Below are 26,465 nucleotides of genomic sequence, written 5' to 3' on the forward strand. Positions count from 1 at the left end.
GCCCCGCTGATGTCTCTGATCCATGCTTTATTGAGCAGTGCTTCCGCGACCGTCCTGCGTTTGCGGATTCGAACAGGAACATGTTCGAAGATGGAAGGCGCAATGGCTCGTATACCTCCCTCCTGCATCCAGCAATCCTCCCAGAAGAGGATACTTCTTCCATCCCCCAGTTGGCACATGTTTGAAAGATAGCCTACGTATTGCTCAGTGATCCTGAGTACTAGCTAGCATGCACCTTACTTGTAAAATGAATAGCACATACAGAATTGTGCTCAAAGACAATGACTTGATAATTACCTTATTCTGTGTTCTGTGATAGCCTTGATTTATCTTTATCATTCATATTATGTAGCCTCAAACACTGGACCCCTCATAGGCTGTACAATGCGTTTGAAAATTCCTTTGCATTTCATTCAGTGCATCAATACCAGGTGGGATCGCATAATAGAAGCCTGTAAGGCAGGCGATTAGCTATGGCATGTTGTTCCTTATTTACTACTACAATCCTAAATTGAAACTGAATCTACAGATGCGCATGGGTCTGAGTTTGCTACTACAACCCTAAACTGAATCTATAGATGGGCATGGGAATAAGTAGAGTTCACCCAAAAAAAATTCAAAAGCAGAGCAAAGGAATTACCTTCATCGATGCCAAGGAGAGGACACAGAACTGTCTTATGATGATACTGCAAAATAAGATGTAAGGAAAATTTCACTATTGCAAATATATTCATATAATCATGGTGCATAAAAATTTAGAGCCAAAACTCTATCCTACCCCACCAGGGCCATGTTCGCTGATACATTGTGTTGGATTGCACTGTTTTTATTTTCAAGATGTAATTATCCATTATCTGTTAAAACCACCAACCAGAACTTATTATCTTCGTTCATACTTGCAGGTTCGCATGTGGAAGTCATTTCAGGTACTGCAGTACTCAAACCTACCTTTCTATTCAAAAGAGAAAAGAAACAATGTTATCAGTACATATAAATTCTTATTGCTAGCTATTCTGAGTCTTCTGACTCAGCATTCTTCTGCTAAAAAATACACCACCTGCTCTTACAGTACCCATCAGACAATCACAATCAGTTGATTACTAGCCACAACTTTCAATCCTAATGCAATGTGCTAATTTCCCCTTCTCTGTTAATTCAGCTACATCATTGGTAGCCGCATTTGTTGTTCTTTCGTTCATCATGGCCACAGCACTCTATCTTTCACTGAAGTCAAGGTATGATGAAGAGGTACATTTGAAGGTTGAAATGTTCCTCAGGACATATGGCACATCGAAGCCCACAAGGTACAGTTTCTCTGATGTCAAGAAGATAACGAGATGCTTCAAGGAACAATTAGGTCAGGGTGGATTTGGAAGTGTAAACATTGTCCGCCTTCTGGGATTCTGCTCTGAAGGAACACGACACATTCTTATCTATGAATTCATGCCTAATGAATCATTGGAGAAATACATATTCTTTCATGACCCTAATACTTCTCAAGAACTCCTGGCACCAAAAAAGATGTTAGATATTGCCTTAGGCATTGCCCGAGGAATGGAGTACCTGCATCAAGGATGCAACCAGCGAATCCTCCATTTTGATATCAAGCCTCATAATATCTTGCTGGACTATAACTTCAATCTGAAGATTTCAGACTTTGGTCTTGCAAAGCTGTGTGCTAGGGACCAAAGCATTGTTACCTTGACCAAAGCAAGAGGCACAATGGGCTACATTGCACCAGAGCTATATTCTAGGAACTTTGGGGAGATATCTTACAAGTCAGACGTATACAGTTTTGGCATGCTTGTGTTAGAAATGGTTAGTGGAAGGAGGAACTCAGACCCAAGTATTGAGGACCAGAATGAGGTCTACTTTCTGGAGTGGATCTATGAGAAAGTAATTACTGGGCAGGACTTTGTACTTAGTGGGGAAATGACAGAAGAAGATAGACTGAAGGTTAGACAGATGGCCCTCGTGGCACTTTGGTGCATTCAGTGGAACCCAAGAAACCGTCCCTCGATGACGAAGGTTGTAAACATGCTAACAGGAAGGTTGCAGAATATACAGGTGCCCCCTAAGCCATTTGTTTCATATGAAAGCCATGCTGTGCCATAAATCATACTAGTAATGTTATGGGAGTTATGCTTAGTTGACGTGTTGAAATAGTAATGCCTAGAAATTGCATAATATGCACCTTGACTGCACATTGATTATCTGTATGAGGTATGAATCATCGCTCTTTATTACCATGTAATAAAAGAAATAAGAAACACATCAGTTGATGTGATTACCTTGTTCAGTTGTTGCTATGATATATCTCCATCCAACCACCGTGTGCAGAGTACTCCTCGTTGCACTATTTCAGTAAGATGCCCTCCTCGTCCGTTTCATGGGTCCATAACTAGTGGTTTGCAACAAAATCCTGCAAGGAAATTGAATTATGGCAATTTTTCCCATGCAGAACTAATATAAAATATCGAAGCAAAGAGTATTATTTTTGTCTGTTTGTCCGTGCGAACGGCTGACTAGGGTAACATTCATACCCTGAATTCGTCACTGAATAAAGAAGTAGATTCATATCCTAAATTACTCACTGAACTAAGAAGTATAATAAGTTAAGTTGGCTTGGTCACATTCCTATCCATCCCATTCAAAAAGTCAGGGCCCGCCTATCTATCTGATGGAAATCTCACATCAAACAGGATGCTGCTGGGCAAGCAATCGAGGAGCTACGAATTTGCAATGTGAAGAGATGAATGGGCATGGACTCGACTAGTGAATAAGTACACTTTAATAAAAACTTAGGAAAAATAATCAAAAGCAGAGGAAACGGGCTACCTTTATCAATGCAAGGAGGGGGCAGCGAACCGAACAACCACCGGATCAGGAGATCTCCCTGAGTTCTGTCAATCCTGCGGCTCTGGGGCCTGGATTTGCGGCTCGGGTCGCACAAGGACACAGGGAGAAGGCGACGCATAGCCCGGGCAACGCGCATTGACGGCGGAGCGCAAAGCAGAGACATCGCCGGGGAAGCAGAGGTGGCCGGGAGTCGGTGGGATCGCCGGCGACGGCGAAGGGTTCGTGGCAAGAGGGGGAGGAAAGGGGATGGAAAAAGTACACCGAAGGTTCCTCAACTTGTCATCGGGATACGAAAACATCCTCAAACCGCAAAACCAGATATGCGGGATCTCTCAACTATACAAAACCGGTCACCCGAGGTCCCTCGGTGGTTTTCATCCCGGTTTTGTCCGACGTGACGGCTGAGTCAGCGTGGGACCCACGTGGGCCCCACATGTCAGCGGGCCACGTCATCACCCTCTCCTCTCCCTTTCTCCTCTCTCTCTCTCTCTCACTCTTCTCGTTTGGGTAGGCAGCGGGGGACAACGGCGTCGGCTGGCGACTGGCGACGCCCGCCGTTGCAGAGGCCGCACGCACGGAGGTGGGCCGCCGTCGAGTGAGGAGAAAGCAAGGGGGCCGGGGAGTCCGGCGGCGACCTCCTCACCGGCCGCGACGTCGCCATCAAGTCCTTCCCCAACCGGCGACATGGCGGCCGGCGAGGGGAGCAAGGCGTCCGCGGCGGCGAGGCTGTTCTTGTCCGCGGCCAGCTTGACCCGGCGCAACGACGAGCCAGGCGCGGGCGACGAGCCACATGTGGACCGTCCACACGCCGACGCTCTTCACCTTGGCGCTGGCGCCGCCTCGTCCGTTGCGGCCACGGCGGACTCCGAGAGCTCCCCGGCCGCGAACCTGCCGGCGAGGTCGTGGAGGTAGGCCGCCTTGCGGGCAGAGACGCCGATGGCGCGGAGGTCGGCGGCGGAGAGGGCGAGCACCGCGGCGGGGTTGACCACCGCGGCATTGGGATCGGCGGCGGCGGGGAGGCGCGTGAGGAAGCGAGCGTAGATGGCGGCGGCAGCGGAGGGAGCGAGCGTAGATCGGCTGTTGCTGGCCATGGCGACGTCACGGAGGCGGACGCTGCTCAAGGTCATCGTCCTAGGCGACAGCGGGTCAGCACACTACACTAGCTCATCCTTGGCTACTGCAGGCCTAGCTGTTTCATCTTAGCTTGATTCGAATCGCTCTAGCTATGCTTCTGTCAGCTTGATTTCATGGTGCTTGTTTGATTTTTGCCTGACTCCTGACATGGATTGGTTTATTTGGTTGTGATTTTGGTTTTGGTGCAGGTTGGGGAAGATGTCCCTGATGAACCAGTATCCTTTACCTCCATAGCTGCCTAGCTGCATATCATCGAGCTTTGTATCCTGCACATCTACCATGGCCAGGATGAGCTTGAGACCGAGAGGCCGGCGGCCGCGGGAGGCCTGCGGCGACGACCGCCTCAGCGCACTCCCCGGCGACCTGCTCCTCCTCGTCCTCCGCCGCCTCTACACCCGCACGGCACTTGCCACCGGCATGCTCTCCAGGAGCTGGGCGCATCTGCCCCACGAGCTCCCGGCCCTCGATTTCAGGGTCAGCGACATACTCCGCCGCGCTATCACCGGTGACCGGTGCATCCTCCGCCACCGCGGCGTCGTCGGCGCGTCACCAGTCGCCAGCCGCCGCCATCGTGTCGCCCGTCACCGGCCGCCGGCGACGCCCTCGTCCTCTCCCACCTTGCCCCGCCGAAGGCAGCAGCCCGCCGACGTCCTCCCCAGCTGCCATCCCAAACGAGAAGAGCGAGAGAGAGAGGAGAGGAGAGGGAGATGACGTGGCCCGCTGACATGTGGGGCCCATGTGGGTTCCACGCTGACTCAGCCGCCACGTCGGACAAAACCGGGTTGAAAACCACCGAGGGATCTCGGGTGACCGGTTTTGTATAATTGAGGGATCCCGCATATCTGGTTTTGCGGTTTGAGGATGTTTTTTATCCCGATGACAAGTTGAGGGACCTTCAGTGTACTTTTTCCTCTTACAAAAGGATTCGGCCCAAGAGCTTAACCGGTCATTACCACGAGCCTTCATCTAGCCTTCTAGGAATAAGTTCACCGGTGGTCCTCAACTTAACAGGGAGATTTTTTAGGTCCTTTAACCACAAAATCAATACCCCTAAACTCACACAAACCGTGCACTCAAGATCCTATGGCAGTATATATGGGTTGTTTAGCAACGTGGCATCCTACTCAGCAAAATAAAATAAAAAAAGTACGTGGGGCCCACATTGTCAGCTGCACATTCTCTTTTCTTCTCCTTCTATTCTCTTTCCTCTCTTCGCTCTTCTCTTCTTCAGTAAGGGAGGTCGTCGGCGGGCGGAGCGGCAATGGGCGAGCGCGATGCGTGCAGCGAGCGGAGAGCCGACAGCGGCAAGCGAGCGTGGCAGCGGTCCACGGGTGGCGGGCGGAGCAATTTGGGAGGGAGGGGGAGGTGGCCGGCGACCCCGTCCGAGCTCGTCTGACTTACGTGCGAGCTCGCCCCCGACGTAACTCGGTGTGCTGGGGACGACGACAAGGAAAGGGGGAGAGAGAGGTATCGACGGCCGACGACAGTGGAGGCGGGCGAGCTCGGTGACGGGCTGCTCACGCTCGTCGACCAGGCCCCCCGCTCTGTACTCGCCCACCGCTACTCCGCCTGTCGCGCTCATGGAGGAGGTTGACCAGCACGACGACGACGCCGGTGGTGAAGATCTAGAGCATGACGAGCGCCGTTGCTCTTGCCCGCCGCCCATGGCTAGCTTCGCTCGCCCGTAACTCTATTGCTGCTCTCGCTCGCCGCTCTTGCTTGCCGCTCCGCCTGCCACTCTCACTCGCCGCCCCACCCGCCGCTCCCGCCGTCCCGGCGGCCTTTCTCCCCCTCTCCCGCTTCTTCCCCGCGCGCCGCCGCACCCGCTCCGCCGTCGGCTACCACGCCCGCATCTGCCCGTCTGCTCCTGAATGTGCAACTGACATGTGGGCCCCATGTATTTTTTTTTATTTTTTTCTGACTAGGATGCCACGTCAGCGAAACTACCCATATATATTGCCATAGAACGTTGAGTGCATGGTTTGTGTGAGTTTAGGGTGCACATTTCTGGTTTTGTGGTTAAAAGACCTCAAAAAATATCGTTGTTAAGTTCAGGGACCTCAGGTGAACTTATATCATCAAAACGCAGCGATTGTAGATACCATAGATACATAAAATAGATCAAAAGGTGACATCACATCTCAAGGCATCAGCATACTGATATACTGTTTGTTTGGTTCATTTGATTAGTGGAGGCTTGCAGCTCTGTAGCTGTGCCGCTGCGCGTGCTATGCTTTCCTCCTGCGGTCAGACAAACATAAACAGGGTGTGTACATGGAATTTGTTAGTCAGACATAAATATATTGGATATTTGAATTACAGCTCCCAGCGGTAACAACAGGCACTACTAGGCTGTCCAAATCGTGGCATTTCTTTTCAGCAAAAACAGGTCCATATAACCTCCCGGAGACTTGACCATCACTATCGGGATGAACTCTGGCGTGCTCATGCAGCAGTAGCACACACACCAGTACACCACATAAAATGCAACGACCAACAACACATTTGGCCAATGGCCACACATAACGATGGCGTCCCAATCACAAAGTTATGATAAACGAAAGCTTCCCTCTAGTTCACGGCAAAGAAACGACCCGGTCAGTCAAGGCAAGAAGCTGCCTCCTTCCGCTAGCCACACTGACCTCTGGAGTCAACACCTCCAGCGTTGCAGTGATCCGAATGCCACACCAAAGCAGAGAACCAATTAGGAATGTATTGAGTAGCATTTTTTTTCAGAACTTTTTTGAACGACTTGCACAGACAGTGTGAAATTCAAATTGATATAGTAGGAAAAAATTACAAAATTACAACCTTGGGAGGTCGTAATCAGGAAAAAAACAAAGATTTCCACCTCCCACGCACCGACAGCACCAAACACAAATTGGGAAGAAGGCTAGCACCAAACCGGACGCTGCTAGGCCAACAAAGGAACTACAGTCGAGGTCGCCCAAACCTATCCCTAACATCTGACATTAAACCCCTACTCTAGCCACCTCTTTGGGATTGAGAGAGAAAAAGGGTGAGACAGAAGGATGGAACCGCTCTCCCCCATAGGCCCTCTGACATGGTCAACTTGCATAAGCTAGGGCGCTGACACGAGAGGACATGCATCTAGAGAGCTAGCTTGCACCAAAAGTCTAGGAGGATTCAACCAGGGTTGCCTAGACGATGTCTCCAGGGAGAGGAGCGAATAAAACACCGCCGCCGCCGTCCATCGAGCTCTCAAAAAGAGCCAAGACTAGGTTTTCACCCACCGACCACCACCTGCAAATCCACGGCTGACACACCGATGCTCCACCACCGTCAAACCTTTGCCGAAATGTGGGACCACTGCACCGACGCCCCCCGCCGGCTAGCCTCCGCGTGCCCCACACCACACCGCACCCATCGGCAGCTCCTCCTCATGCCGTGCCGACCTACGTCACCGCCGGCCACGCCTTCTTGCGCCGTGCTAGCCTCCGACCACTCCTCCAGGCGTACTAGCCAGCCGCTGCCACGTCGGCCCATCCGCTGGCCATGCCGGCCAGATGTAGCCATCGCCCACGCCTCTCCTCCGCTGGCCGTGCCGACCATATGCAGCTGTCGTCCATGCCTCCTGATGTGACCATGGCTACTACGGATACAACCATTGCTTACATCATGGATGAACAACAGGAGATCAAGTTCAAGACCTCCAAGTGCTGGAATCCGATTCGGCCACCTGCTAGACTGCTGACTTCAAACGGCCGCCAAATCTACATACGACCTCCGTTTTCGGCCCGCGAGTACTTGATGGAAAGCTCTTGGAGTCCTCTTTCCAATGGGTTCAGCCTCATCTCTAAATCCCATCTCATTTGGCCGCAATCAAAGAAACAAGGTGTTGCGTCACATATTATAATGTGCTTATGGGCTTGTAACTTCATTTGTGACCTTGGCCCAAGTGGGGCCCATGTGGGGTGCGCCCCAATCTGGTGGAGCACGACCCTAGGACCCTCTTGGTCATCTCTCACCCCTATAAGTAGCTAGGTACCCCTTCAGAGTTTCGAGGGTTTTGTTAGATTAAAGTTTAGACATTCCTACTTGCTTGCAGCGCGCGTGTCAGCTAAACCATCCGTCTTCTTGTTCTTCGGAACTCCAACTCATCATTTGTATTCAATTCCTATTTGCAACATCAGATTGCTTTTATCTTGTTCTTGCTTGTTTCTTCGATTTGCTTGTAGGAATAGAGTTGATTTGCACCGGCAAGATCAACAACCCACGGAGAGGTATATCAATCGCTAAGGTGCAACACAACGTCTCGTACGGTTGTAGTCGGATCGTCAACGCTCCTCCCAAATCGTGGTTATCTGAACTCACCGAAAGATCGGGCCAACAACATCCTTGAGTATCGAGTGGAACTCAGGGTTCATCACCTCCCCGACTAGCCGTCTGCACCCCGTCCGCAGCCGCCTGTGCCTCCCGTCGTAGTCGCCCTCGCCCGCTTCCCGCTGTCGACATCGTTGTTGATGACCAAATTTGGTAAATTATGAACCAGGTTCGACATTGGGATCGAAGCGGATTCAATAAAGAGATTGATTCTGTCAGAGATATGGGCCCGGGCGTATGCAAAGTGTGGGGGAGTTCCCTTCCCATCCTCACACGTGGCTCTACAGCCTGGCCCTGCCCCCACGCCCCATGAGTCGCAGGCGCGACCGGGGGGCCTCGGGGTGCCAGGTCATGCCCCTCGGGGTGCGGCGTCAGGCCCCTCGGGCCCTCGCGCTGCGGCGGCCCGAGGCCCTCGCCCAACTGCCGCGTGGCGGGGGGAGCGTGAGGAGAGAGAGGCATGGCTGAGTATAGGTGTCCAAACGGGCGGCACGGCCCGGCCCGGCACGGGCACGGGTCCGGCACGGCCCGTTTCGGCACGGCCCGTTAGGCACGGCTGATGAAACGGGCCGTGCCGTGCCGGCCCACGTGCCGAGCCGCCGGCCCAAGCACGGCCCGTGGATGGCCGGGCCGTGCCGTGCCGGCACGGCACGCCTGCGGCCCACGGGCCGTTCGGGGCGAAATTTGAGATTTTTTGGAATTTTTTCGAAATTTTTATGAATTTTTTAGCCTCCCAACGGTTATTTTCAAATTTGAACGGTCAAATAGCCGTTAGTGTGCCACGTGGCGCCTTCCCATTCGACCGCCGCCCGCCCACGTGGCGCTTTCGGCCTGACGGGCCGCCGGCGAAACGGGCCGTGCCGTGCCGCGGGCCGTGCCGGGCCGTGCCGCTACAGTAGCCGTGCCGTGCCGTGCCGGCCCGCGGGCTCGGCCAGCGGCCCAAGCACGGCACGGCTACTCGGGCCGTGCCGGCACGGCCCGTTACTGTAGCAGGCCGTGCCGGGCCGTGCCTGCTACAGGTTCGGCCGTGCCCCGGGCCGCCCGTTTGGCCCGGCCCGTTTGGCCACCTCTGTGGCTGAGCAGCCATCAATGCGCGGCGCCCCAACCGTCCCTCACCATGTTTAATGCGGTAAGGATGAACGTGCGGTGCCGCACCACTGGCCCACGTCAAATCGGGTGTGACCAGTCTGTGATCGGCCTATCGCCGGTCACGTCCGATTGACGCGCGGTCGTGCCCTCACGTCGCCTTTGTCTCCGGCGGAGTGGAGGTAGGTATGTCCCGTCACATCGGGGCGTCATCGGAGTCCTCTCCACGTGAGAAGGACAGTCACCAGTCATCGCCCATTTAAGAGCGAATGATAGGGCTGTCCCCCGTGTCAGGCGGGGGGCGGCGCTGGGTCCCACCTAGAGACGCACAACTACCTTGCTTCCGGTTGAAGGCACGGATGGAGGTCTGATCCAGGCTAGGTGGGTCCCCCTCCCATGGAGGGGTAGGTATAGACGGTGCATGTGGTATCCCCTTGAACTATAAAAGGAGGACCTTGCTCACCGGGAAAAGGGACGACACTCGGAAAACCCCGAACTCCAGGAAGAGAAGGGAAGTAAGCTCTTCTAAGTTGGGGAACCCTTGTAATCCTCATCCATAATTCCACACACAGGAGTAGGGTATTACTGTCACGACCGGAAATAACCTAACGGGCGTTCCTTACATACGTGTATTATTCCTTGTCCCAGGAGGCAAGGTACACCAAAAGTTGATACAATTCAGAGTTTAACAAGCGGAAGCGTAAATAGTTAATTATTACATGGGCGACGAGAGCCCAGCACACAGAAAGGCAATGGAAAACAGCGGAAGACTAGGGCGACGACCACAAGCGCCTGACGGCAGGCACGAGCTAGACACCAAAGCCTTCATCATCCAGGAGCTCCTCTTCTGGGTTTGGGAAAAATTGAGCAAGACTGAGTACAACCACCGTACTCAACAAGACACACCCACAAGTGCAGCATACGCCAGGACAAGGTTTTAGTAACACCATTTTGTGTTACTATATGTCCAAAAATGTGTTACAATGTTATTCAGTAACACATTTATGAACTGTTACTATAGCCTATGTTACTGTAGCGCAATCTACTGTAACACATCTATGCGTTGTTATATATAAGAAAAGGTGTTACAACTAGGCTATAGTAACATGTATTTAGGTGTTGCCATAGACCATTGTAACACCATTTTCTACCATTACCAACACCGTTGGTAACATCATTTTCTACTTGAAGTAACATATTTGTAACATTTTATTGTATATATTACAACACAATTACTTTTTGGATTGGTAGTGCATTTCACCTAAAATTACTACATTTAGAAAAAAATACTGCATGAAGTTTTATCACTTCAAAAATGGAAGTGGCATGACCATATATACGTAATAGGAGAAAATAATCACAAGTGAAGAAGTGAAATGATCATAATATATTGCATTGCAATAAGGAAATTTACAGAATTATTGTTTACATCTTGTAACAAAGAAATTTATAGGCATATCTTTTAAAAAGAAAAAAATACACATTTTAGCAGCAAGCTGCTAGATAATTGTGCAATACATCTATTCATATATCATCTTCGCAAATTCCTTCGCTTCTTTCTTAGATCTTGAAGTGGGCATTCAACTGTCAGAATTCAGCCACTGATCATCTGAATCTGCATAAGAAATTTATTATTAGCCTTCACAATTGCATTAAATAATATTGACAATATTCTTCAACATATAAAATGCTACTATGACCATACATAAAACAACATAGCCATATTGTCATTTTCCTTAAAATGATGATCTGTAACCACTTTACTAAACTAGTTCAAAGGCAAAAAAAAAAGTTGCTCACAGATTCATCTAGCATTAAACTGAGGCCAATTGCCACCTGAAAAATAGATTAGGAGTACTAATGTTCATCAAGATTATCAATGATCCTGTCAACAGTATAATTATCTGATAGTTTCATCCTTTATATCTGATGAAACTGGGGAATTTAAATTGGTTTTTGGACAGATCATTTTATTACTAAGCTTCATGTTCTTTCTCCTCTGTTCTGTCAACCAAAAACAATGTGGAACTAACCTTTGATACCATTGCAACCCCAGTGTGGTAGTGTCCCATTCATCTTAAATATATTCTTGCAAACCTGCTTCAGAGGGGAAAAAAGACGACGTAGCATCAAAGTATCAAATAATGTATTGAAGCAAGAATCATTAGTATTTAAGTCCATCTAAAGCAAACTATCTAACGCCATGTTTGTGGAGTATTGACTGTACACATCATGCTTCCATGCTTCCTCCAAACGTGCCTACACACCACAATAGTTTCCTACACACCACAATAGTTTCCTCCATACTACAGTAGAACGCCTGTAGTATTTTCTTTAAATGTATCAGCAAGTGTAATACAAGATTTTGGAAAAACACAGTGCTCAGGAAAATAATTTTCTGTTGAAAATGCAGGAAAATAGTTCGAACGGCACATTTCTTAACATTGAAAGCTACAGTTGACTGAGATATACAAATCGGATATCAGTATCCACTGCTACCACCATATAGAAGAATAAATGATTACTACTCCTACAATGGCAATAATACATTGGGTAGCATATCAAACTTTGGAGCCACACACCATAGAACAAAAAGATATAATACTCTATATATGCGCTGGATATGTCAACAGTTAAACATCAAATATTTTTGCAACATCATATATTTTTGCAGCAGGAACTTCCCAATATGCATGTGAGCATGCACTTCTGAAAGTTCTTACTACTCCTACCAATGACAGTACAACTTCTATCAATCATCTGTGAAGGAAAATAAAAAGTAATTATGACCTTCTTTTCCTATATAGCATTTCTCCAATAAGTTGGAAAATACCCATAGAATAATTATGACTAACCAGAGAAAGCTGCAGCCATAATTACCTTGCACCAAGTGATGTGCTCTGTGAGTTCTTCTCCTGTGGTTCCATCTTTACAATCTCGTAAGCAGGCACACATAGTGATATAGAGTTGCTTTGCCTCATTTTCTACACTTAAAGCTGCAGTGTTAGTTTCTTGTATCAGAACTTCATTAGACAATAATATGTTTGATTTACTTAACAAGGCATGGAAGAAAATAGATGACATGCAGAATAGTACCTTAAGATTTCGTTCCCAAAGTTTAGACATAGCACATCTTATTTTGAACTTCCATGCACAAACCACAACATGCTGATCCAAAATATTGTTCAAAGCTAGTGTTTTAATCAAACAAGTTGACATTTGTTTGCAATAAGAAGTCAACTTGTATTATATTGGTTTTGCTCTTTTGGCCCTCTGTTGTGAGTTGTGACCTTTAAGTAATGATCAGGCATAACTGGATTTTATCGAACAAATCGGTCCATATATACTGCCTGCTTGAAAGAGTCAACAACTTAATCCCCTTGAAAATACTGGCTAGCTGCATAAAAAGTTGTTCTGTTGATGGTGATCACCCAATGTGTTCATGAAACTGAAAGCAATCAAGCACTACTAATTCACAGATTTAGGTTTTTTTTTTTATGAATGATCATGTTGGCATAAGAATTTTGCAATTTCGCGTGATCAGAAAAAGTATGGAGAGATGTGAAGATAACATCAATAATCTGTCTAAGGACAAAATTATGCTTTTACGGAGTTGGCATGCAACAGTACACAGTGAAGCTTTTCATCAAACACATGATGTGCATATGTGTGATAGAGAACAAGCCATCCACTCCTATTAAAGAAGAATTTAGTGAGACAGTACACAAACCACAAAAAGGATTCCTTTGGGTTCTTGTGATGTGCTCACCATGCGTACACAAGAAGGATGCAGTGATCAGATGTGTTTGGACTCTCCAGCAATCAGATGTGTCTCGATCTTGCATCCTGCAAATGCCAGGAAGAAAGGGATGGGTGAGACAGGCTAGATAGATGGCCAGTTTTGGGGAGAGCAAGCATGTGCGGCTGAGCAATTTACTCCTTCTCGCCCCCTCCTCCGAAGCCGCCGGCGTCTGTAGTCCCTCGACATCGCTCACGCGGCTCACCTGACGAGATCGATGCCGCTCCACGGACGGAAACTCCCCTTTCTCCCCTGCCCACCTGCCACCGTAGGGGCTGCGACGAGCCGACTCCCCTTTCTTGTCGCCGGGATCTGAGTAGTTGATAACACGAGATTGCAGCAGCCAGCAGATGGGAAGCACAGACCTCGGTTGCTCGGGTGATGAGTCGTGGGATGTTGGGTTCCTCCTGGAAATAAGGAGGTGATGGGGTAGGGGGCGTTGGGTCTTATTATATCGTGAACTGAAGATGTGGAGATAAATTAGCCGGTTCGTTACAAGTGAAATTTTGGCGGCAGTCTCTAGACGGAAAGTCGAGATTGGCGGGAAGTATTTTTATGTAAATTGCGCATGAAAATAGCACGGTATTTCTTTGTCTAAAAACTATGAGAGGCCATAATTTAAAAAAGTTGGTCCACTTGTAAGTATTAAATTAAGGTAATTTTAATTTTGTTTATATATGTAACATGAGATTTACTTCTACATTACTGTTTTTGAGATGGAAGTTTGATCACAATTCTTTAACCAAATATAAATTTATAGAAATGTAATAAGTTTATGAGATTAAGAAATTACTTTCAAAACAAATGTACATGTATCATTGCTATATGCACAAACTTATCATTTTCGTTGATATTATTTAAAGTTATAATAATTTAATAGAAACTTTTCTAAAACATTATATATTTTCTAGATCGAACGTAGTAAATGGTAAACACATCCATTAATTTAATTCTATGTTATTTGGCTCTACCATGCTATCTCAATTAGTTTATCGTCTATTGGTTTATCCGAGTCTGACTACCTTCATAAATAGCCTGAAGTGCAAGTCCAAACATCTTATCACTATTTTACTTCCTATACTTTTCACAACCAACCAGAGCCGTCTCTATTAGACACCGGTCCTTTTAAGTTAGTGTTATGTCTTCAGCGTCCTACGTGTAAGCTAGAGAAGCCACGTGGCTACAAACGTGCGAAACACAAAGGTAGCATTCGATGGAAGATGATTTTCACAAGTTCAGTGAAGCTTGCTTGTGGTTCGCATATTTTGACTTAAATTTCATTGTCAAAGTACCCTCTCAATTCTTTAGAAAATTAATAAAATTTCTGCCAATATGAAGTTAATTGTGCATCCCATACTTATGGACAAGTATCCTCTACATGCCGTTGTGCCTAGAGAGCGTCGCCAGCCGTTGTCATTGCAGTAAGGAATAACAAGATATTATCACTCTTTGCCTCCTTCCATTCTCATTCATCATATTACATAAAAAAGATACATATACTTTTCCGTAAAATTTTATTTTCCGCACATTATAAATAACATTGTATATGAAATGTAATAGGCTATTATTTGTTATAGAGGGGAAGATTTTGTTTCATTAACATGGATTAAACTAATTTATTGATAAGGTGAGTACAAAATTATTAAAACTTTATAGAATTCCAAATAAAACTACTACTAATTTATTTCTTTATAGGTCCACCCTGTCAGATTTCCATCAATCTAGTTCTATTGTGCCTGAAAAAGAGAAACACATAAAACTGATTTTGCCGCGGGTTTGCTCCAAATTTTTGTGTTTGTACGCTTTTTTCCTCCCTCAATTTGCCGGGTTTTCTTCTCCACTATCGGAAGCAGTTATGATCCTAATAGAGAAAACAAAACCCATCTCCTTACTCCTGAACATACCGATCCAATCTCTCCAGTCATCGCAGCTTCTCCACAGCAGATCCCGGCGCCCGCCACGGCCGACGACGTCGTCGGTGCGGCGGTGCCTCAGCCCTGTCTGCTCGTCCCCAGGGCAAGATCACCCGCCTCAACGCGCTTCTCCACGCCGTCATCGAGATCGAGGTCAACTCCGACGCGCTCCAGCAGCCGGCGCGCGCCGACACCGAGCACGCCTCTGGCCACAGCTACTGCGGGCCGCTCCACGGCGTCCCCATCCTCAAGGACAACATCGTGAAGCGCGACCGGCTGAACACGACGGCCGGGTCGTTCGCGCTGCTCGGCTCCGTCGTCTGCCGTGACGCCGGCGTGACGGCCGGCCTCCGCGCCGCCGCTGCCGCCGCCATCATCCTCAGCAAGGCAAACCCCGTCCCGAACGGTTGGAGCGCTAGACGCTGGTAACCCCTATCACCACGCTAAGCTGTCGTTTTATCTCCAGCATCTCGTCTTGTATGCAATGTGTTTGTGAAATTGTCCATAAAGAGCCTCATGTTGTCAATTGACGTGATCTGGTCCAGCCGCGCAGCGCCAGCATGATGCATCATCGTGTCAAACGGGTGGCGGCTTACGCAGGCGCGCATCCCCTGTGCTTTCAGTTTCAGCACCAGCAGCAACCACCTCACCGTGATGGATTCACTGGCTGAATTTGTTCCTGCCAATCAACGGCAGCTAATCATAGTAAGCACTTGTTGAATTTGTTTCTGCCAATCGATGGCAGATTAGTTAGCACTCTATTTCTTTATGCACACCACATGTTCGATACTTTGGGCCAGTGCAAATCATTGGTCTTATTGTTTGAACCGACTCACCGCTGTATACTTCTGTGGATTTAGGCAGCTCCAGTTAGCTACTCACAGGAAGATCATTTTTGCATCTACTAGAAGCTGCAGCATGGACATGATATATTTGCAAGATATGGTGAGCACACTATTTAATAATCCCAAACATCATATTAGTGCTGGCAGTGATTGTCATACTTTTGCTCATGCCATAATTGTTTGGAATGTCAGATTGCATTAGGAGGTGATGAAGTAAGTGTTTCAAACATGCAAATTCATGTCATCATCCACCAGAACTGCCCCCTCGCTACTTTCTCTACCGTATGTACTAGTAATTATTATAGTTATACTCTACTTTAAATTTGATTTCATGCTGGAACTTTCTTAGGAGTAATATGCAACTTGTGACCTGTTTTTGCTAGCATTATTGTTGTTTTGAATGAAGAATTGATGGTTGCAATTGGCAGATTTCTGCTAACCCGTGAATCAGTAATTAAGTTATGAATGGATGCAAATTCTGCTAAATACATAGCTATTTTTATTCAGGATAGAGCTTCGAGCTACGACATGAATAATACTCATGTACATGAATGTACATGTTAATACATACATTAGGATAAATATAATAAAGAACTGCATGATTGGGTAGTGTGAACTAGCCTAGCAAAATGCTTGTGTTTCCTATTTTGTCCTAAGAGGAGTTCTGATTTCAGTTCTGTTTTTTAAATCGTTTGGTGGAAAATCTGTCAGTTTTTTTATAAAAAGATATGTGGAATGATGTAGACACTCCCAGTCTTATATACGGTCCTCATCAAGGTTGTTCAAGTTGCTTAGGATTTTATTCATTCATCCTTATGTTTTTTTTTGTCTAGGAGCAACATCTTTGTACCATGATCTAAGCTGTCAACGTAGTATGATCAGCCATCTGTGGCCTTTCAATTATTCTAATTATGCATGTGACAAGATTGTCATTTTTTTTATTCAATTCAGCGATCTCCAAGGTTGCATGTAAGCTTTGTCCACTAGATCATGGATCCAACACAAGCCTCCAGGTGCTGTTAACCTCATCTCCACATATTTAGCAACAAACTTTGTGTGAGTTAAAGATCAAATTGTACAGTCAAACATATTTACTTGTGGTTATTAAATTTTTAACACACCTAAATTACCTTTACTTTCTATTTCAACACAGAAAACTATGGATTTAAATGCTAGTAAACAGCCAATGCTTTTCTACAGACCATTTATGAGCATTTTTGGTAGAATAAAGGAGTTTTCCGATCCAATGGCCATTTAAGAATTGTGTGAATTAGTGATTATTACAGCAGAAGTGCGTGGTCATTGAGTATGTTTATTAAAATTCTTTGAAGTGGTGGAATTTAATTACACTGCCACCACATATTTGTCACTGTTGTTGCTATGGAAAGTACAAATATTCATCTATTTGACATCAACTGTTTATTTTCAGGCCCATTCTTTGGTTGTCAAGGTGGTAAATACAAGTAAAGGCTTGTTTTGATAACCTCTCTTGCAGGATTTATTTTCAATTTGTTCAAGGCTGTTGGTATTGCACCGAGGAAATTTATTACCTTCTTTTTTTTTCACCTTGAAATGTCATATTGATAACCCAAGTAATCATGTCATCAACTCATATGTGATATTTGGAGTGCCTTGGAGTGTATTGCTTTGAAAGCAATTTGAATATCAACAGAGATTGTACAATGTTGCTTTCTACTCTGCTAGTGGAGGGTATTTGTTAATTAAGTCCATTGTTGATGGATGATTATTTGATTTTTGCCCATGATAATGGATTAAACTTAGATCAACATGCTATCTGCAATATATTTATCTGACTACATATGGAAATTCTTGTATACTAAACAATGTTATGAAGTCCAAAATAATTTACAGTTGAGAACTGCACAAGTCCAAGGGAACTTTAGTCTGGTCTATTATAGAAAAATGGCAAAAGCAGAGGTGATTAAAATGAGAGGTATGAGAGAAAATAAAAGAGTATTAGAAATTTTAAGTAAACAATGCAATGGAAAGTAAACGGTTGATGTAAATCTCCGAACAAACGAATACAATACACATTTGAGTTAGTTTGCTATATGGTTAGCAGTTTTCCTTTTTTTTTTGTATATATATTTGGAGACATGTCGCAAATCAGAGTAAAAAAACACAAAGTAAAATTACCACAACCTAATATGCGCTTTCCAGGTGCCACTGGATTGCGATGCTTGCGATATACTCCCTCCGTTTCAAAATGTTTGACACCGACTTTTCAGTACGTGTTTGACCATTCGTCTTATTCGAAAAATTTAAGTAATTATTTATTCTTTTCATATCATTTGATTCATTGTTAAATATACTTTCATGTACACATATAGTTTTACATATTTCATAAATTTTTTTAATAAGACGAACGGTCAAACATGTGCTAAAAAGTCAACGGTGTCAAACATTTTGAAACGGAGGGAGTACATGTTTGAGCCCAGATATTATTATTATTCTTTCAAAAAAAATCTTGGACAACAGTTGATAATGTGATTACGAGGTTCGCTGAATTGGCCACTAGTTTGGATGGCGCAAACAATAAGTAAAATCATCTACATGCACCTAGCAACACCAAGGCACACTTGCCTACTTGGTTGATCGAGAATTGCATATACCAAAGGTCTAGAGTTCAACTCCCTCCACAAGCAGCACTTTTTTACCATATATTTGTTCGTTGTCTCAGCATTCATAACATTGTGTTACTATAGGCGTCAGTAACATATATGTAGGTGTATATTTGTTCGTTGTCTCAGCATTCATAATATTGTGTTACTATAGGCGTCAGTAACATATATGTAGGTGTTACTGTATGCAGTTCATGTGTAACATAACTCATATGTGTTACCAAGAAGACTGTAACACATAGCTTTGTGTTGCTATTGAACTTTCTTGTAACACATGTCATAAAGTGTTACAAAATTATGTTACAATATGTAGGTCCTGGCGTAGTGTAAATGCAAAGAAGTACAATGGAGTTATAGTATAGGGGGTTAGGGTTTGCAATAAACAGCATTTAAGAAACACTTAGTTGCTCAAAGCTAAATTTAAAACACGATCCTATAACTATTTAATATTATTAAACAAGGCCGTGAACCCACACGAACCTGCCTTAACCCAAGGTCTACGATGATTCAGACCGAACTGGCAACCCGACCCTGGGCCCCAGCTCGTCCCAAGCCAACCCAGGCCAGCCATTCCACATTTTAGTTATTAAGCAGGTTTTAAGAATTGAAAACACTAACTTGGGTACATTGCTAGGCTTGCCCATAACCGAGGGCGCGGCTATTCGAATAGGTTTTACTCTGATCAGAGGTGTACATCTTTACCCACAAGACACGTCTTCCTCACGTGCAACCCCGTGCCACATACCACCACGGCATATGGACGGAAGACATGACATAGTTTCCAACCCATCCTAGCCATAGACAAGAGTACCGACCCAACCCCACCTACGACCGGAACCTCCGGGACAGGTAGGCAGGACTGAGCCCCTAGCAGCAGGACACCAGCCCTGTGCCATGACATCTCGACTACCGGGCCGCAGCTCGTGTAGCCTTCATTTGTCCTAGAGATGTCCATCGACCCCTGACTTCGTCCATCTCCATTCGTGTACTTTTGTTTATAACCAGACTGAGCCACAAACTAAGCCTTACCCACTAGACATGTGGAAGTACGGTAGTGCTTTGCAACAGAGGCCCGAAGTCCGGTCCTTATGTGGTCGAGGTGCTACTATCAAAACCATGCACCCCAAGCCCAGCGTAAAACCATTTTGAGAGTTTTGAATAGAGGGAGAGGTGTGCATCCAATTCCACAATAGTCCAACCATTCCATAAAGTCCAAGAGATATGAATGTTCCCAAAGTCTAAAGTTATAAAAACCACCTAATGTTGTCTTATTAATCAGCGAAGCATCTACCTAAATTCATACCAGGGGAACCATGAGTAGAGTGCCCACTAGTAGGGGTTTTGTTTATTCTAGGGTGAACAAGGTAATAATAACAATAGCAATAATAAGGTCATAACAAAGGTAAATAGGCATGGCTAAATAAAACAGTGATAACGCGGGAATTTAAATAAAGTGATAATGCAATAATTTAAATCAAAGTAATTTCATAAAGTGGGATCCAATATGTTCAAAGAATGATGTGACTTGCCTTGCTCGCTTTCCCAAACGTCGGCTTCAACCTCCACGAAGAGCGGATCTTTCGAAGCTGCAGCGTCTACACGACCAACGGAAAAGAAAAGGGCTTTTACTCTAATAAACTCCATATAACAAGCAAGAACAAAGCACAAAAATGGGTTCTTGACTTCTTAAGAAAAAATTAGAGACTTGAACGGTCCAATTCCGAGTTCAAATGGCCAAGTTATGGCCATTTGAAGTTTATATGCTCTTTAAATGAATATTTACGAATTTCTTCATTTAAATTTTAATTAAAAATAAAGGTTTATTGCGTCAGCTGAGGGGAGGGGCGCGCGGACCGGGTCCATGGGAGTGGGGCCCACGCGGCAGCCTCTCGGTCCACGGTGGACCGGGTGCACCCGGGCTCACACCGGCCGGCGCCGTGGGCCCCACGCGTCAGCCGCACCCGAGGGCGCGGGCGGCTGACTGCCGGGCCCCACGCGGTAGCCGCTCGGCGCGCCCGAAGACGGCCACGTCGGCGCGGCCGGCGGGAGACGGCGCGCCCGCGCCCCTATGGTCGCCGGCGGCGGCCATAGGCACGGCGGAGCGGCGGCCGAGAGAGGGGAGGGAAAGGGGGAAACGAGGCGGCGGTCCACGGCTCACCCAAGGTCGACGGCGACGACGGAAAAGGCGACCGGAGCGGAGGAAGGCGGCGGCGCGGCTCGGGTGGACGGGGACGGCGGCGCTCCGGTGGTCGGCGAGCTCGACGAGGGGGTGGACGGGACGGCGGCGATGCGGCGAAGCCGGAGGAGGCGACGCCGGGGCGGGAGACGGTCCCGGCGAGCGAGAAGAGGCGGCCGGAGGTCGTCGGCGACGGAGGAGAGAGAGAGCGACGGCGCGAGCTCGATTCCGGCGAGGAGAAGGCGCGGCAAAGGGTGGAAATGGGCGAAGGAGGTGCGGGGAGGGTTTAAATGGGGTTGGGAGGGGCAGAGGGCGGCCGGGGAAGGAAGGAAACCGGCCGGGAGGTCCGGCCGCCATCAATGGCGCCGGCGAGATTTGCGGGGGCAAATCCGGCCGTTTGAATGCGAGAGAGAGAGAGGGGAAAATGGGGGGAAAGAGGGAGGGGATCACGGGGAGTAATTCCCCCCACTTAAATGCACGCGGGGACGGCGGGATGCGGCGGATTCGGCGGCGGCGGCGGCGCTTGGCGCGGGCGGAGCGGCGGGAGGTCGGGGATGACGGGTGGGCCCCACCCGCCAGCGAGGGTGGCGGGCGGGCCCGCCCGTCAGCGGCGCGCGCGGGGAGGGGCCGAGTGGGCCGCGGGGGAGAGGAGAGAGGGGGAGGGAGATGGGCCGAATTCGGCCCAAGAGAGGAAAGGGGGATTTTTAGGGTTTTTCTTTTTATAAAACCTTTTTAACTTTGTTTATTTCTTAATAATTATTATTTGTGCTCTGAAAATTCCACTAAAATTTATTTACACATTTTAGGCTTTTAGGAAATATACAAAAATCCTCCAAGCCTTAATTGACTTTTAACTTTGCACATTTTAATTTTTGAAGGCTTTCACAAGGATTTTAATTATTCTAGGCATAATTTAAAGGGTATATTTTAGGGTCATTTTGGGACGCGACAATTACGCTTCGTAGCGGCCCGAACCTGTATAATCTCGGTGCTAGTGTGCAGTTCAGTAGAGTCCAGGGCGGATACACCATCTCCTTGAGCGAGCCTCTTCCCCCGGCCGAACTCACAAAGGGGGGTCTCACGATCTCCCGCTAGAGAGGATCACTCCTCGACAGATTCGAAGAACGGAGTATGCATCGGCTGCGAAGGCATCGGCTGGAGTCTGCATTGACTGAGATGGATCGGACAGAGGGTAGCCGATACAGCCGATAGAGGTGATGCAGCCGATTCTGATGATGATGACTTTGAAGATGCTTCTAGAATTGATCAAGGTACTTCACGAGGATTGCCGTGATGGAGATAAAGCTCTCGGATAGGCAATTGTATCTATTAATTAGGATATTTCATGTAATTTCCTTAGAGATATGTTTGGGCAAAAGTATGCCGCAAAGACTTATGGTATCTTAGAGTTTGTTAGAGATAAATATCGTGTCCGGCAAGGACATATCTTGTATCTCGGGTATAAATAGAACCCAAACCCATATAATCAATTAACACACGTTCAATACAATCTCGGCGCATCGCCACCCTTTTACTTTTGTTTCATCTCGACGAGTTCTTGCTTTCGGGTTGAGCTGCATTGTTTCGATCTTCAACTAGAGGTAAACTTGTCATGATGGCTTGCGTTCTCGGGATTAGTGCTTCCATCTTTATGATACTCTAATATTGTTTATATAATTCGTCGAGTTATCACATATCCTATATAATCTTTGACAATATTATTATCTAACCTTTAATCGGCCAACATCTATCGTTGTAAGGCAGCCGATTAGGTTTGACGGAGCTCGTGGCTCCTCACCGGGAGACCGCGCAGGCCCCCCTTTGCCAGTTCGGCCGGGGGCTTAGGGTGAGATCTCAAGCTCTCTCTGTGTGTGGAAAGATCGCGTACCAGGAAGAAACGTGAGACACGGACGATGTATACAGGTTCGGGCCGCTGGGAAGCGTAATACCCTACTCCTGTGTTTTTTGGTGGATCTGTGTAAGAGCAAGTTACAAAATATCAACCAGCCCTCTCCTCTCCCGGGAAAATCCCCCCCCTTCTCTCTTTGTGGGCATGGTCCTCCTTTTATATCTTAAGGGGATACCACATGTACCCTCTCCTTTCCAAACTGGACTTTTCTTCTCTTTATGGACGGAGATTGGTATGGTTGCCGTCCGAATGACACTTCGATGGGACAGCCCACACCTACTTCCACTCCCGGCGGAGACAGGCGCAATGTGGGATCGTGGCTGTCTGTTGCTGACGCGACCAGTGTCAGACCGGTCACAGATCGGTCATTCTTGTCCTCTATGCGTCAGTTCAGCGATCTGCATGATCACCCTTCTTTTTATAGCATCTTGCCTGTAATGGTTGGGATGAAGCCTGGTATTCATTTAACCAGGGCTAACGTGCCATCTCTAAGAGGTAACACGCTAGCCCCGGCTGGAGACGTGTGCCTAGAGGCTCTCGTCTTGACGGGACGGGGCGAGGCGTGCGTCAGACCACCAGTCGCCACCTAACCGTTGATCCGACCGGTCTGTGACTGGTCACAGACCGGATAAAAGAGCGCGCTGCATTGCGCTGCATGCAACGTGACACGTTTGACCAGACCGCAATAAATGCGGTTAGGTGAGCCCTACCGTGTTCACCCAACCTATGTACATAGTGCAAACCCCACAGGGGGTCGGGGCACCTCGGCCCTCGGGGTCGGGGCAGGAGCAACCCGACCCCCCCCTCGGGGAAATCAGGAGGAGGGCGGACACCTCACCCTCGGGCCCGACGTCCCCGAAGGTGCCAGGCCACGTGGGCGATTCCATCTGCCTCAAGCCTCCGGGCGCAATACTCCCGGTCCCATATCACCGACAGTAGCCCCCGGCGTTATGTCAGGGCAATCATCCTTCTCAAGGGAAGCGGCCGGGCATGACGCCACTCATGAAGCCTGGTGACAGGTGGGACCGGTCTCCGTGATTGGGCAGAAACCCAACGGTCTCAAACCACGCATATCGGTAACGGTGTCTTGGCCGTCAGTCATGGGCGGTCTCTTCAAGACTGCCACATCACTTGAGCAGCGCTCGAATCTGGGCGTGTAGATTTGTTTCGTCTGGAGATATGGTAACGTCGCTTCGGTCAGCGAGCGTAATTAACGCACACACGATACGATCTATCTCGACTGCCACAACCGCATATCTTCCTTATGCGCCGCAAGCGGGCGAATGGGATTAGTGGAAGCGTGGGCGCGAGAAACGAGGGAGCGAGATAGCGAGTAACGAGGGAGCGAGATAGTGGGCACGAGAAACGAGGAGCCGGGCTCAGCGATGGCAAGGGTATAAAGCTATCGAGGAAAGGACTTGCTCCCTTCCTTTCGCCACTATTCCCCTTTCCTTCGCCGTTTGCGCCCCTAACTCTCTCTTTGCTGCGCCTCACCTTCGCCACACACACTCGTTCTCAACCCTCTCTTTCTCCGACGACATGGCACGGGGCTCCGCTCTGCTCGACGGTAGCGTACTACCGCCTTCCCGCATTGTGAGTGAGAGGCAGGCTGGGCTGCCGCGCCGCTTCATGCCGGAATCCGCCACCGGCCGGGAGATAGTGATGCTGGGCGAGGCGCGCCCAGCGCCAGATTACCCGGGGCGGTCCATCTTCTTCCTCCCCTTCGCAATGGCCGGGTTGGTTCCTCCTTTTTCTTCTTTCTTTATGGATGTTCTGGAGTTCTATGATCTCCAGATGGCGCACCTCACCCCCAACGCAGTGATGACTTTGGCCATCTTCGCGCACCTGTGCGAGATGTTCATTGGGGTGCGCCCATCTCTTCGGCTGTTCCGGTGGTTCTTCACCGTGCAGTCGGTGTCGCCGCCGTCGGTGGTCGGCGGCTGCTATTTCCTGCCGCGGGGGCCGGTGTTGAACCGCTACATCCCCTGCGTCCTCCGCAAAAAGTGGGATGACTGGAAGAGCGACTGGTTCTACACCCCCCTCGCCGACGAAGCGCATCTCCGACTTCCGAGCCAGCCCCCGGTGCAGGCCTCCAGCTGGCGGGCGCCGGTAGATCTGGTGTCACGCCCTGAAGTTCCCCTCCCTTGCTCTAAATTCATAAAATAAATCGTTCGAAGAAATTGTTTAATTTAACCTAGAGAGAAACCCTAAATTAATAAACGCAAATAATAATCGGAATCGGCATGTGGAATTTTTCTTGGGTTCTACATGTCAAAATACGCTAACAGGATTTTTAGTGGAATTTTCAGAGCCTTGGAAATAATTTTAACCAATTAAAATGAGCAAAGTGCAATATTAAATCCCTGGGAAAATCCTTTTTCTTTTTCTTTTTCTTTTTCCTCTCTTTTTCCTCCTTTTTGTCAAATGGGCCGTCGGCCCATTTCCCTTTTCCTCCCCCTCCTCTCTGCTGGGCCGGCGACAGGCCGAGGCCCAGTCCGGCGGCCCAGGCCGCCCGCCGCCTCCTCTCTCGGGGTCGCCGACAGGTGGGGCCCACCTGTCGGGCCCGTCTCCCTCCTCCCGCCGATCCCGGCGCGCCGCCGCGCCCGCAACCGTCGCCGCGCCCACGTCTCCGCCTTCCCCGGCCCTCGTCGACCACGCCCGCGCGTGCGCCGCGTCCCCCGCGCCCACTTCCCTCTCTCTCCCGCTCGCGCCCGCGCCCGAGATGGCCGGGATTCGAAAATCGGATCCCGCCTCTCTCTCCTCCCCCACTCCCCACGTCGGCCGGCGATTCCCGCCGCTCCCGGCCACGTCCGGCCCCCTCTCCCCTTATTTAAGCATCGCCGGCACCCCCTCTCTCCTTTTCCCCATTTCGCCGACCCCTCCCGTGCTCCCCATCGTCCCCGCGCCGTGCAACCACCCACCGCCGCTTCTTCCCGCTACTCCGGCCGCCGCTAGCCGTCGCTAGGCTCGCCGCCGTCTTGCGCCGTCGCCGCCGTTCGATTCGCGTGGCCGAGATCCACCCCGTCCACCCCTCCTCCGTCGAAGTTCGTCGCCGGAGCCCTCATCCTCTTGCGCACGGGTGAGCACCACCTCCACCGCCGCCGTCGGCCATGGTTTCCGATCGCCGTGGTCCATCTCCCTCTCTCTAACCCCTCCCAACCTTTTCTCTAGGTCCTCCCGGAGATCGTTCGCCCGTCGCCGTCGTCCTCCCGTCGCTCGTCGTCGTCGTTCGCCGTCGTCTCCACTCGCGCCGGCCAACCTCGGTGAAAAACTCCCCCTCCTCCCCCTTTCCCTCTCTTCCGTGTGCGTCGCCGTCCTCCGCGCGCGCATCGTCGTCTTCGGCCGCCGCCGCCGCTTTTCGCGCCGTCTGCCGTCGCCGTCCGTGCCGCCGGTTGCCGTCGCCGGCGACCGCGCGTGCCGCCGTCGCTCGCCATGCTTGGCCTGCCGGCTTTGAAGCCGAGCCGAGCCAGGCCGCCTTTTCCCCCCCCCCTTGTGTCACTGCCAGTAGGGCCCGCGTGCCGGCGCCTCTCCCTCACTCTCTTGAGCCGCCGCTCGGTGGGGCCCGCTTGCCAGCCGCCCCTCTCCCTCCTTGAGTCACTGACCCGTGGGTCCCGCATGTCGGCGCCGCCCCACCCCTTGCTGACGTCAGCCCTGGGGCAATATTGCGCAATAAATTGATTAAGAGTTTTTCTTTATTAGTAAAAACACAGATAATCTTCTAAAAATCATAACTAATTCATCCGAGCTCCGTTTAAGTCCAT

The 26,465-nt window shown here is 48.8% G+C and overlaps 1 protein-coding gene and 3 long non-coding RNA genes across 9 annotated transcripts; 2 read left to right on the forward strand and 2 right to left on the reverse strand.

Annotated features, from left to right (window-relative positions):
* Positions 1–975: 975 nt before the first annotated feature.
* Positions 976–2,277, forward strand: LOC112937592 (rust resistance kinase Lr10). The gene has a single exon (XM_026022323.2). The coding sequence runs from the start codon at positions 1,123–1,125 to the stop codon at positions 2,113–2,115; it is 993 nt and encodes a 330-aa protein (XP_025878108.1). The 5' UTR covers positions 976–1,122; the 3' UTR covers positions 2,116–2,277.
* Positions 2,278–10,774: 8,497 nt separating this feature from the next.
* On the reverse strand, positions 10,775–13,628 carry LOC9271150 (uncharacterized). 5 transcript variants are annotated; one of them, XR_010739927.1, is made up of 6 exons: positions 13,425–13,628; positions 13,190–13,266; positions 12,517–13,114; positions 12,301–12,404; positions 11,454–11,517; positions 10,775–11,035 (listed from the first exon to the last, which is right to left on the reverse strand). It is a non-coding gene; the product is annotated as an uncharacterized lncRNA (long non-coding RNA). The 5 variants fall into 5 exon arrangements; XR_010739925.1 differs by having other exon boundaries at positions 12,301–12,416; XR_010739930.1 differs by having other exon boundaries at positions 12,517–12,817; positions 13,358–13,628.
* Positions 13,629–14,759: 1,131 nt separating this feature from the next.
* Positions 14,760–22,656, reverse strand: LOC136355605 (uncharacterized). The gene is made up of 4 exons (XR_010739923.1): positions 20,778–22,656; positions 20,149–20,214; positions 15,969–16,043; positions 14,760–15,811 (listed from the first exon to the last, which is right to left on the reverse strand). It is a non-coding gene; the product is annotated as an uncharacterized lncRNA (long non-coding RNA).
* On the forward strand, positions 15,116–17,764 carry LOC4326113 (uncharacterized). 2 transcript variants are annotated; one of them, XR_010739933.1, is made up of 6 exons: positions 15,116–15,557; positions 15,678–15,837; positions 15,993–16,077; positions 16,170–16,259; positions 16,929–16,990; positions 17,407–17,764. It is a non-coding gene; the product is annotated as an uncharacterized lncRNA (long non-coding RNA). The 2 variants fall into 2 exon arrangements; XR_010739934.1 differs by lacking the exon at positions 16,929–16,990.
* Positions 22,657–26,465: the final 3,809 nt, after the last annotated feature.

Source organism: Oryza sativa, chromosome 1 (assembly GCF_034140825.1).
Source record: "Oryza sativa Japonica Group chromosome 1, ASM3414082v1".
NCBI lineage: Eukaryota > Viridiplantae > Streptophyta > Magnoliopsida > Poales > Poaceae > Oryza > Oryza sativa.